The sequence below is a fragment of the Benincasa hispida genome, chromosome 12 (assembly GCF_009727055.1).
Source record: "Benincasa hispida cultivar B227 chromosome 12, ASM972705v1, whole genome shotgun sequence".
In the NCBI taxonomy this organism is placed as follows: domain Eukaryota; kingdom Viridiplantae; phylum Streptophyta; class Magnoliopsida; order Cucurbitales; family Cucurbitaceae; genus Benincasa; species Benincasa hispida.
Window position 1 is genome coordinate 49,097,284 of NC_052360.1, and position 13,237 is coordinate 49,110,520.

Sequence of the window (13,237 nt, forward strand, 5' to 3'; positions counted from 1 at the left end):
ATATATCTTAGAAAAAAAAAATTAAAAGCATTCACCATGGCTAAGAATAATGGAATATAATGGTATAAATTGAGTGAGCATAAAAACAAACACAAGACAATGAGCCATGGACAAGAGTTAGTGAGTTTAGTTGGTCGGAAGAAAAACAATTCACCAATAAATATTTGAATATATGATATTATATAATGTATGCATGCTCATTTGTTTATCTATGTCAAAAACAATATTAAAAAGAAAATCAAATTAAAGAAAAGGCTTGTATATACTCATCTAAATTGTCCACGTCCATATTATATTGATATTTTTATTATATTTTATTAAATATTTATGATATAAAGAAAATATTGAAATGAAATTTATAAGCATAAGAATAATGTTAAAGAAAATGGTGATATGCATGAGAAAATGTAGAATTATGATGTTTTTAATAATGAAGGTTTAAAAAATGGACACGAGTGTTGGATTAGTTAATTACATTTTTTAAAAAAAAAAAAATTAATTTGATTCAAGGATATAAGAAGAAGCGGGAACAAAAAAAAAATAAAAGAAATAAAAAAGGAAAAAAGAAAAGAAAGTCAAAACGGCGCAGTTTGAGGGACCCTCCCCTCAAAATCAGGTTTTGTGATGTTGGAAAGGGCTTTCCCTGCAGAATCTTCAAGTTCTTTTCTGCCTATTTGCTCTTTACACACTCATCTTTTTTTCTTTTTATTATTATTATGATCCTTTTTCTTGTTTTTTTTTTTTTATTAGCTTAGATTATGAATACAAATACACAATACGGATACGACAATTCGTCAATTTCTAAAAAAAACAAAAATATGGATGCGTCTAAAGATGTGTCATTTATATATATATTTTTTAAATATATATATATATATATATATATATATATATATATATAATATATTATACATATATATGTTGTGTTGCGCGCGCAACGCGTGTATATTTCTAAAAAATGAGGATACTGATACGTTGAAAATACATTTATTTTTTATTTTAAAAAAATCTAGGATATAGATAAATTTAGCATACAAGTTAATAACAATAGCACAAATAGAATACAAAACACTAAATACAATACAAAAAAAAAAAAAAAAAACATCTAAGATGTTGAAGTACAATAGTTAATACAAATGCAATAGAAAAGTGACTCATATTGCAAAAAAGAAGAAGAAGATTAAAGGGAGAAGTATGAAGATAAACAAAGAACTTCTTCATTGAAAATGTTGAGATATTCAAATGATTTATATTTTGGTCAACATTGTAAGGACTCAAATGTAAATATAGAGATTAGATGATTTTAGTCTAGGGTTTGGTCCGTTATTTATTTTTTTTTCCTTTTAGTTTTGGACTCAAGTAGTGAGCTTTTTAAATAGGTTGCCTAGTTTTAGAATGGAAAGATTAGATGAGTTGCTTGTCTTTTCTTTTAAAAAACAATATGCGTAGAAATAGATACATCAAATCATGTGTCAGATATGTATTGGGAAATACCTAGAAGTATCGGTCTCCGATATGTGTCTGATACGAATTCTTTGCCTTGTATGAAGTATATGTGCTTCATAGAGCTTAGGTTTTATGACCTTAATTTATAATAATTAGGTTCAAAATCACTTTATCCTTCAACTTTCATAAAAGTTCATAAAAGTATAATTTAGTCCCTAAACTTTGATTTATAGCGATTTAGTCCCTGTACTTTCAATTTTTATAACAATTTAGTCCATGAACTTTAGTAGTAACAATTTAGTCCTTATACTTTTAAAATTTGTAACGATTTAGTTTCTATCATAGAAAATTAGTGTGGAAGTTTAATGAATTTTTTTGCATAAATTAGCCGAATAAACAAATTAGAGATTCAATATTTTATATAATACAATTCTACATCATCAAATAATAAAGCTTGACATCTAATTTTGATGGATTTTTTCACATTAGGGACTAAATTTTACAAATTTGAAAGTACAATGATCAAATTGTTATATACTGAAGTTCAAGGACTTAATTGTTACGACATTGGAAATATAGGGACTAAATCGTTACAAACCAAAGTAAGAGAACTAAATTGTTACCTGCATAAAAATTAGGAACCAAAAGTAGTTTTTAACCTAATTTTTAATATAAACAACAACGTGTATTATGTAATCTGTTGATTATTCTTTATACGTGATATATATAAATACAAAAGTAGAAGCAAAATACAAAAGTGAAAAATATTTACAGCCAACCAATGGTTACCTTTTCCAAATTTAAAATGGATTATCAAAGAATTATTATAAAGAAAATCTGTATATATATATATATATTATATATATATATATATTATATATATATATATATATATATAAAGCAATAATATGTGATTTTTCTATTTCTCACATTAAAAAGAGAATCTAACCTTTAATAAGTGATGTATTTTTCACTCCCTAAATGTTGTTTTGATAGTTCAAAAAATGTGAATTTTAGGAATTTAACTCCAACCAAGTAATATATATTCTATAAAAAAAAATTAAAAAAATATATCATATATATATATATATATACACTACAGATAAAATGCTTCAAAAGAATAATCTTTTTCTCTTCATTTTACTCTTTTCTCTGTTTCATCTACATACTATAGTTCTGTTTTATTTCTTTATCTTATTTTTGGTCTATTACATTAAATCTAAATTTAAGTGGAAAAGAAAAAAAATACACGGTGTTTCATAAAATAAACTGTAGTTTGTTTATTTTCTTAGTTTCCTTAAATGTAAATAAATATTTATTAAATAAATTAATTAAATAGAAATTAAAATGGATTGTTTTCAAATAAAAGATTGGAAAATTCTTATAAATAAAAAAATCCCAAAAATATTTATACTTTACACCAAAAAGTTCTAAAAGTGTTTGTATTTTTTAAACTTTTTACTATAAAGTGTATATATTTTTAATTTTGTTTATATTTAAAAAATCCCCTAAAAGAAAATGAGCCAACTTATTTACAAATATACCAAAATTTCACTATCTATCTAATAGATCGCGATAGACATCGAAAAGTGTCAATGATAGATTTTAGTGATAGATTTCTATCACAGTCTATCATTGATAGGCAACGATATTTTGCTATATTTTAAAATATTTTTAATAATTTGACCATTTAAAATAATTACTCAATTAAAATTGGAAAGAAAAAAAGCATGGTGTTCCATGGAATATATTTTTGTTCGTCTTTTTTTAAGTTTCCTTAAAGCTAAATAAATATTCAAAATAAAGAATGAAATAAAATGCTGCAGAGGATAAGCATTATATTATCATTTTATGACTAAAACAATGACAATCATTTTAATTTTATAACAATGGACCATCAATAATGGAGAGAATGAAATATGTTATATTTTGTAATTATTTTATTTTTAAAATATAATATTATCTGCAAAAATTCAAATCTTCCCAACCCACCTATCATCTACTAAAAAAAAATATAACACTATCTACATTAATACTTTAATAATAGAAATTATCTTTGAGTTTTGTAGCTTATAATTTAATTTTGTCTGTTGCTCATCTATTAATTATAATTTATCTATCAAATAATTGTTTTCAATATTTAAATTTATATTTAACTATATATATATATATATTAGTGTATATATATATATATACTAATTTGAAATTTTATCTCGATAGACAAAAAATGGTTTACTTTTGGGTTTATGAAACTAATTTTAACCAAGAATTCATAATACCAATTATTTGATATTTTCAATATAGTCGTATTCTTATGTATTTTTCTTCTTTTTCTTTTTCTTTTTCTTTTTTTAACATTTGTACTATATTGCGTATTGTCTCTCCAAGAAAATAATTTTTAAAAATAAAATTTAAAATTTAAAAACTATATATATAAGTCCAACATATGAAGGTAGAAAGTTTGAACTTTTGAATCGTGGTCGATGATATATGCCTATGTTAGTCGAGTTATACTCAAATTGACACTAACAAATATCTTTTTAAAATCATGTTTATTAATAAACATGCACTAAAAAGGATTTTTTTTTCCCCTTTTTAGCATAATTGGAGATAGACGGATTCGGATCACGAACTTCGTGATTTCTAACACACTTGGATGTCAATTGAGCTATGATTGATTTGGTAAAAAAGATTGTATTATTAAATCATATTATCTATGATCACATACATTCATGCATATATACATATATATCGTCGAATAACAAAATACGAATCATAAATGATTTTTCTGCATGACGTAACCACATATCTTGAAAATCTTGGGCCTACGAGCCCAAACCTTGTGCTGATGTCTAAAAAAAGCAGCCCATTTTAAAGACTACGGCCCATAAGAAAAGGCTGCCGGACTTAAAAATGGGCTGAGAATGTCAAACAATGTCTTCCACGCCGTAGTGGGCTTCAGTTGGCCCATTTAACATTTTTCCTTCTTGACGTTCATATCGTTACAGCGAGATCATATATTAACATGGAAATATTTTTTTTTTTTTTTTAAATCGAACCTGAACTTGAGATAAATAGTTTAGTTTTTATGTCTCATATTGGTATATGAAAAACGTTTTGAGAAAAAAAAAAAACAGAAAATTATATGATTTAAATATTTTTAACTAATTTATACCTTTCTTTCCGTTTAGTATTTGAGTTAATATTGTATTTAGTTCATGAGAATTTAACTTTATTGTCTAGTCAATCACGCGAAAAATTGACTAGCTGCATTTTATATATAAAGTGATGTGGTATCTGACCTTTTTTTGGTACATTAATAATAATAGAGAAATTGACTTATTTTATAATAATATCATTTTTGTTCCTTAAGCTTTTTCAATTTATTTTATATTAACTTCTCTTGATTCTCAGATTTTTCTTATGGTTTGGAACGTTTGATCCGTAGTTTTGATAAGTTTGGAATATGTTATATATGAATTAATTAGTCATATATATATTATATATTATTATGGATAGATTTATCGAGATAGGCCGAGACCAAGAGTTTGGAGATGTACAAGGCCTAGGGATAGAGATAGAGGCTCGAGTTGGTAAACTAAGGATGATGGAAATTGTGTGACCAATAGCCACTTGTGATTTTAGGAGGCTAATTCGAGTGGATTGGTTGGAACCCATGGTGAGCTTAGAGATAGCTATGAAGTGTTAGGATTGATGTCCTAAATCTCGTAGGGTTCTGTAATTTATAATTGTATTGTACAAGTATTTTATTTATTTAATAAAATATGAGATATTTTATTGGACATTTAGTATCATTAAACCCACAAACCAATAAACTAACATCCAAGGTTATTATCTATAGCTTAAACATGTATGTAAAGACATACGGATTGATCATATTTAAATGATAACCTAAATGGCCTGTAACAGATGAATAAGGTTGAATACCTTATCTTGGTGACACTACGAATACGACCCACTTTGTAGATGTTACAATTGTTGTAAATTGTTACGAACGATCTTATCTTGATAATTCATGTGGAGACATGTGAGCGAGGGTATACTATACAAGGAGTTTGTATAAGATCGGACCACGAAATGACTAGTCTCATTATATAACGTTGTTCATAATAAAGACTTACATTTCACCAGAATGACCATAGGTGACATGATCTGAATCTAAGTGAGTTGTGAAGTCCTGCATATGAAAGCGGTCATTTGATTTGTATTGGTGAAAGTGGCCAGATAGCCGATTTAATAAGCCTACTAATTTGGGGATTCGTCTGATTGGGGAGCTGGGAACACAGCTACGGATGGAATTCACTCCTTCCCCAATGTTGGGGTAAGTAGATAAAGTGCTCCCTTAAGGGCTGATTACGAGGCTTAAACAATGTGGCGTCACATCCTCTTTTGGCTCAAGAGGGGTTTGATCATAGTTGGACTATGACTTATTGTTCGTTAGATGAATCAGTGGTATTTAATGAGTTAGGTGTAACTACAGAAGCAAAATGGTAATTTTGATCTAGTTATACTTATGAACAATTTGTGTAGGGTCATATCACTGTTGACTGCTTATATTCAATGGATACAGAAACATATCTGTAGTGAGAAGAGTGCAACTGTCGATTTTTAGTAGAGTGCTCGACACTTAATGGATGTTGAATAATTAATTAAACTGAATAATTAATTAAACTGAATGATTTAATTAAAGGAGATTAACTAATTATTTAAGTATCATTAGAACTTCAAGCTACAGATCTATGAGGTCCCCTTTGTAGCTCAACAGGGATTTAATAAGAATTAATTTGGATTAATTTGAATTATTCAAATTATTTGAGGGAATTAATTATATGTGATATAATTAATTTTATTTAATTATATATGATATAATTACTATAATATATATGATATATTATATATAAAGTTTATTTGATAGGAAATAAATATTTGAATATGATTTAAATATTAATTATATGAATTTGATTCATATAATTAGATTTATATTAAATGAGATTTATATTAAATATCATTGATGATAGAAATAAAACTATAGATTATATTGTATGTGATACAATATTAAATCATGGGTTATATGTTTTATATCATGTAACGTTATATATATATAGTTTTATTTAAATTAAAATTAGTTTATTTTTTATTTTAATTATAATTTTGAATTTAAGGAAGAAAGATAACTTCATTCCCCTTAACTCTCTCAACGGGTGTGATTGGTTGGAGTTTTTCTAGGAGATCTAAAGAGAGGTGAAGATTTGCTCTTAGAAAAGTTCTTTTTAAAAAAATGAAAAAAGAAAAAGAACAACTCCCAAGAATTCCTTCCTGTTCCTCTCAATCTCTTTTTCTCTCCAAAAATCACAGAGCTCACAAACTCCTATGATTCTCATCCCAAGAATACAAAGGAAATTTTTCGAGGTGGTAGCCATTTGGAGATCGATTTGTTCGTGATTGTATTGGAGAAGGAATCACGTGAAAAAAAAATATTCTTCAAAGCTCTAACTCGATTATTTCCTAATAATTGTTGTACTTCACAAGTCACATTAATTTCTTGACCGGCAGTATCTCGACCTTTCACTATCAAAGGTAAAGGTTTCTAAACCCTAATTTCTCTTTTTCTCTTTTTGATGGCATGTTGTATTGTGATTTGCATATTATGTAAAATTTGTATGATTTTGTGAAAATAAAATTGGGACGATCTCCACATTTCTGCCCAGAGCCTTCATAGGTAGATCCACAAGAGCTTAAAAAATCCATGAGAAAGATGAGATTGGGCTCAGATGACCCATGAAGGAATCTAGAAGCATCTAATAGGACCTATAGGAAGGCTTAAAAGTTGCTCAGAGGATTCCAGTGGAAGCCTATTGGAAGTGATACATAACGAACAATCCATAAAAGAGTTAAGTTGAGCATATTAGACATTTGCAGCCATTTTCAATGGTGGAATTGTAATTGCCCGAAGTGTAACGACACGACAATTTCATGAATTAAGGTTTCACTATGAATCCCGATGTCGTTGCATAATACCAATTCTATATAAGTAATCAGAATCACTCATCAAAGGTATACCAGAAATACTCCATACTACTCTCTACTATTAGTGTTCATCTCAACCCCTAATTAACTTAAAGGTTAGAGTGTCAACGGCTTCACTACTATTCAGTTCCTCCTTAAGTAAGGCACTTAGACTATTTTCTTTCAAAATACAAATCTATGGTTGATTTTTTTTTTTTTTTTTTTTTTTTTTTTTTTTTGGCATCAACCTATGTTATAAGGGTTCTTTTTTTCTTCTAGTATGTTTTCATGAATGGCTTGTTTTCTGGCTATTAGTTCTTACAAATTCATGAGTTTGTAAATAGCAAATTTTTGAGTTACACAACCATATCAAGTTTTACAAGTCAAAGACACACCATTTTAGCTTTCGTTATTATTTATACATCGGTATAAATGAATAAGGAAGAAAAGGGAAAGACAAAACTTCAGAAGGAAGCATGTCTCACGTGCCAAAGCATTATCTTTCAATTACCAAACACGTGACATTGTAGTTCTTTCATTAAAGCTTTCTTCTGCTCCCACCGTAGCCTTTTTTGGTTGCTTGGAATTTATATTAAAAAAAACATTTCTCATTTTTTAAAATAAAATTGTATTTACATAACAATTCAATTATGATGGCTCCATTATAAATTGTGAAAACACATTTACATAATCAATTTTTATTATTTAATAATAATTATTTTTAAAATATTAAATTTAAGAATTATTAAAAATAAATAAAACTGAAGAGCTAACTTTCAATGGTTTGAAAGTAGACCTAAAACAAAAACAAGTCTTTGAACCATTTTCATCACCTAATGATATAATATCTACCATCTTAAGTAAAATTTGAATTATATCCTCACTCTGGGAATTATGAACTTAATTTTGAGTTTTCATATCTTTAATCATTGGTTCTTTTTACTAATCTTATTGGCTATAACTTTTAAATGCATAATATGGGTATGAAAGAAGAGTGAATTAAGGGAGAAAAGAGCATTATGGGAAGTTGGATGAAATATTTGATAAATATAGCATATCCACACATTGAGAGTTTAGGCCCCACAAAGCACATGCTATAATAAAATTGCTGGTAGATCACAAACAATTTGGGAGGCCATAATAATGAGTATATGAACAAACCAACTGTAACCAAAACTTAACATTTCCCACTAAGTAAAAAGAGAAGAAAAATAAATACAAAAGGACAATAAATCTGACAAAAACAATAACAACATCACTACTTTCCTTTTTAACTTTTATAATCTTCTTTAAGCTGTCTCTCATGGACTCAAAAAGGGGGAAAAAAAAAAAAAAACAATTACAAAACCCAGAGTAAATGTAAAACATAGTGTTGTAATGAGTAATGACCAACAATATTGTATCACAAAACGACTGTGGTAGAGATGGAAAGATGGGTTAACTTGATGGTAAACAAAAACAGACCCAAAAAAAAGAAGAAAAACAACAAGGACAACGCTTCTGCACCTGCCCCTAATATGGCATTTTCTTTTCAGCTGAAGCAGGCCGAGGTTGAGCAACCAACAGATTGAACACAACAATGGTGGAAGGAATGAAGGTTTTAAAAACAAGTTTGAAAGGAAAAAAAATGTGTACTTTGTTAAATGGCTATTATAAATGAAGGGACAAGGGAGATATGATGGAAATCAAACAGGAAGAGGAAAGGCTTTTAACATTTGATGTTTGAAGTTAAAATGGAGGACACGTGGACAAGTCTTAGCAGGGATGGCCTCGGCGGCAAGGGAGCGAACCTGCAGAAGAAGTGATGGATCCAACCATGGAAGCAGATTTGGCTCCTAAGCTGGAGGCTCTGGCATAGCTTGCTGAAGCTCCAGCACCTGATGGAGTGAAATAAGCACCATTCAGCAACATATCTCCTTCTGATCTCCAATTCCAACCCTTCCATTCGCTCTCTGGCGTTTCGACTCGCTTTGTCACCTGCATCGTATTGTATCAACCTGATTCATCAACTAATTTCGGAATCTAAATCTGAGCATAAAATGAGTTTGGGAAGAATGTACCTCTTTGGCAAAGGGGTTGGTTGGAGCTGCATATCTGTTGCCTTGACTATTGATGGTGGGGTTTGCACTCCCACCAATGGCATACATCTCCCAGTGAGTGTAGTCATTGTTCACCACATGGAAATAGCCATGCCTACATCTATACATTATTGAAATTTATTAGAGGTGAAATCTCAGTTAACAAGACAAGCTCAACACAATTCAAACCATTGATACCCATTGATATTTACCTTGGCATTCTTTGAATGAGTCCCTCTCCAAAATGGTTATAAGCAATGGTGACTTGCATTTGCTTGTCCTTTGTGTAGGAATCACTATGGCCTAGAAGCATCACCTGTTACCATATATAATATGAAATTTTATAAGATAAATTTGTCTTTTCAACTTGATTTCATACAAGAAAATGCAATTAAAAAAAAAAACCTCATTGTGGTGAGTGAAGTGATTGTTGGAGATTGTGATTGCAGTTGAGCCCATGACAGCATCAACGAGTCCGTCAGCACAATTAGAGAGTGAATTGTGATCAATCCATATATGGCTTGATCCAAAGATGGAAATGGCATCTCCATCAGCCATGGTTCTCCACCCAAAATGAGTTGTTGAGCTTCTCACCATGGCATTCCCTGTGGGCTTGCAATCATGGATGTGAAGACCATGGATAATGATGTTAGTCACAAACTGGATTGTGATACAAGCGCCATTGGCAATGTGTACATTTACCCCTCGAGCATCAATTGTCTTAAAACTGTTCATGATAAGTTCCTGTTTCAATTGAATCACCATGTCCCTTTTGAACACAATCCAAAGAGGTTTCTCTTGAATGACAGCATGACGAAGAGTCCCTGGCTTTGGGTTCACCGGATCGTGGTCACTCGAATCAGTGACAACATAGAAACGACCATCACGTCCACCAATAGCATTCCGACCAAACCCGATGCCACATTCTGCAAGACGCTTACGGTTACGGTGCCAGTTGGAGTCACAACGCCAGCAGTCATCAATGGGATTGCCTGTTCCACAGGAGAAGTATCCCAACTTCCTCCTTTCAGTGCTATTACGGATACTCCTGATATATCATAAAGGACCTTCATATGAACTCTCTCCTTGAAATTGTAGTGCATACACAGTATACAAGTACAAATCTCGAGAAAAAGAACAGGAATTTGTCGGGAACCTAATGACAGGGGAGTCCAGTAGTGCTAATTTTTCATCCCAACGGCTACAAGAAAATGCCATATTACACAAACAGAACAAGACAAAACCATGCTGGCATTTTGACCACACTCTTCCATTGTAACGTCTAGAAATACCCATCCTATGAATTTAGGATACAGACAAAAACAAAGCCTATATCCGCAATGAGCTCTATTTCATAAAATCCAATTGGACCCAAATTTCACAAAAGTAATATCTCTAATGATGACTTCCTTAAACAAGATTTAAGCACGTAATGATAACCCAGATTGAAAAAAAAAAAATCATAAATTTGAGTATAGAATCAAGAAAGAAAAAGACCCACATCTCAACAGAGGCAGCAATCTCGTCAGGATTATCCACAGCATGTTCATTGTTGAGTTCTTGCTCCACATCATCATTCTTCACCCTAAAAACAGAATCACCCAATTAAGTGACAAACCCATCTAGATCTTTTCTTTTGATTCTATCTTAACTAATCAATCATATTAGAACTGTTCGAACTTAAATAAGTAAAAACTGAAAAGGTTTCTGAGTATAAGCAGCGCGTGAAATGTCAGAGGGCGCGTGAGGAAAGAAAACGAAATAAAGAAGTTAATGGCTCGACGATCAAGGTGGGTGCGGAAGAGATCTCTCACGCACCTTACCGTACTGTCGTTCTGTCACAAAGAAGAAAACCGTTTTAAAAAAGCGCTTTTCTTTAGAGAGAGAATTTAAGAGGCGAAACGATTGGTCGGCAGGAGAGGAAGAAAAATGAAAAACGAACATCCAAACAATTAAAAAGAAAAAAGAAATTGTCCTTTTATTCTTGGGGGTGAGATGACTGATATACCCTGGAATTTTATCGAGCAATTTGGGGAAATCAAGAGGAGTCTGTTGGGGGTAATTACGGAAATAAACTCGCAGCGTTGTGGTGTTTATTTCACTGCAGCGAAGGAATTCGAGGAGGGGGGTAACTGTTAACGGAACAAACGGTCCAGATCAAGGATCCGGATCTCAATGGTTGAGATCGTTAGCTACAGTTGGATCATCATACCACACGGATCCTAGGAGAATCCAACGGTTGTGATTAGCAAGATGGGTTAAATGCACGGCCGAGATTGTTTCTTTCGGTACAGATTTTCGCCTCTTTTTATTTACTCGAGTTAATGAAATAAACACTGACCTAGTCGCCATTAATGAGTTGCTAGAGCTCTGAAACTCCGTCGCTAACACAGTCCTGTTAAAGAAAAAAGGAGGAATAAAAAACATATCCACCACAGTTCGTTTTGAATTCAGAGATTCTCTTGTTATTCCTCATTTGTTTTCCTATGTTGGACTGAAGAACGCTTTTTAAAGCACCAGAGCGGTAGTTTTTACTTCTCTATTTCATTTCTATATTGCTACATTGATCCAAAATCATATGAAAAAACACTAAATCAAACATCCACAATTCCACATTGAGCATTCAAGATTCCCCAAATTGAAAAGAATTCGGTGCCATACGAAGCTTGCATTTACTACTCGTAACCAGAAATTCACACAATGTCGCGCTAGAATTAATTACCAACTAAAACAAAATTGGTAGAAGGGGGAAAAAAAAGCGTACCTAATTTCAGAGGTCTTTTCTTTGCGAACCAGAGCGATTGTTACGAAGAACACCAATGCAAGGGCAAAGAGAGACAGAGAAGGCCATTTGCTAAGTGCCGCCATTACTGATATCTCTCTCTCTCTCGTCAAAACTCTCAAGAAAAACCAGAGCGAACAAGAGAGAGAGAGAGACTATGAAGAAGAAGAAATATAGAGAGAAAAAAGGAAAAGGAAGAAGAAGAAGAACTGAGGAAAACGAGCAGTGGTGATGTCAGTGAAAGCTTTGGACAAAACGGACCTTTTATAGAGCAAACCACCAACGGAAAAGAAATGGAAGATAAAAATGAAGATAACAAATCCCAAACATTCGTTCAACCGACGTTAACGCCGTCAACTAACTTCAACGTTATATATAATATATACATTAATATACAAACATACATGTGTGTGTTACAATACCATCTGAATCCTTTTTCTCAGTAAATATACATATATATATATATTACTCATGTACTTTCAATTTCAATCCATCTTAAATTTAGCCTCAATTGCTAATTTATTATTATTCATGGGGTATGTTTTTCTAAAAATAATTATTATTAAGTAAAAATCATTTTTATTTAACTAATTTGGATAAAAATTAAATTGAAGGGTTGAAGTTAAAATTTACTGAGACTAAATGGACTAAAAATTGAATTTTTTTAAAAATTAAAGAAAAATTGTTTTAGATGAAAAAATTGTTGAAAATATTTTAAATATAGCAAAATGTCACCATCTATAAATTATAGACACTAATAGACATATATCATTATCTATGAACATCTATCAATAGCAGATGATATATATCTATTAGTATCTATCAATGTCTACTATTAATAAACAATGATATTTTATTATATTGATAAATATTTTAATTCATTTATTTATATTTGAAACCAGTC

The 13,237-nt window shown here is 30.6% G+C and overlaps 1 protein-coding gene across 2 annotated transcripts; it reads right to left on the reverse strand.

The window, feature by feature from the left end:
* Positions 1–8,625: 8,625 nt before the first annotated feature.
* Positions 8,626–12,574, reverse strand: LOC120092454 (probable pectate lyase 1). 2 transcript variants are annotated; one of them, XM_039050540.1, is made up of 7 exons: positions 12,316–12,574; positions 11,893–11,946; positions 11,053–11,136; positions 9,957–10,599; positions 9,764–9,867; positions 9,534–9,672; positions 8,626–9,450 (listed from the first exon to the last, which is right to left on the reverse strand). In XM_039050540.1, the coding sequence occupies exons 1-7, from the start codon at positions 12,417–12,419 to the stop codon at positions 9,229–9,231; spliced, it is 1,350 nt and encodes a 449-aa protein (XP_038906468.1). In that variant the 5' UTR covers positions 12,420–12,574; the 3' UTR covers positions 8,626–9,228. The 2 variants fall into 2 exon arrangements, with proteins under 2 accessions (XP_038906468.1, XP_038906469.1); XM_039050541.1 differs by lacking the exon at positions 11,893–11,946.
* Positions 12,575–13,237: the final 663 nt, after the last annotated feature.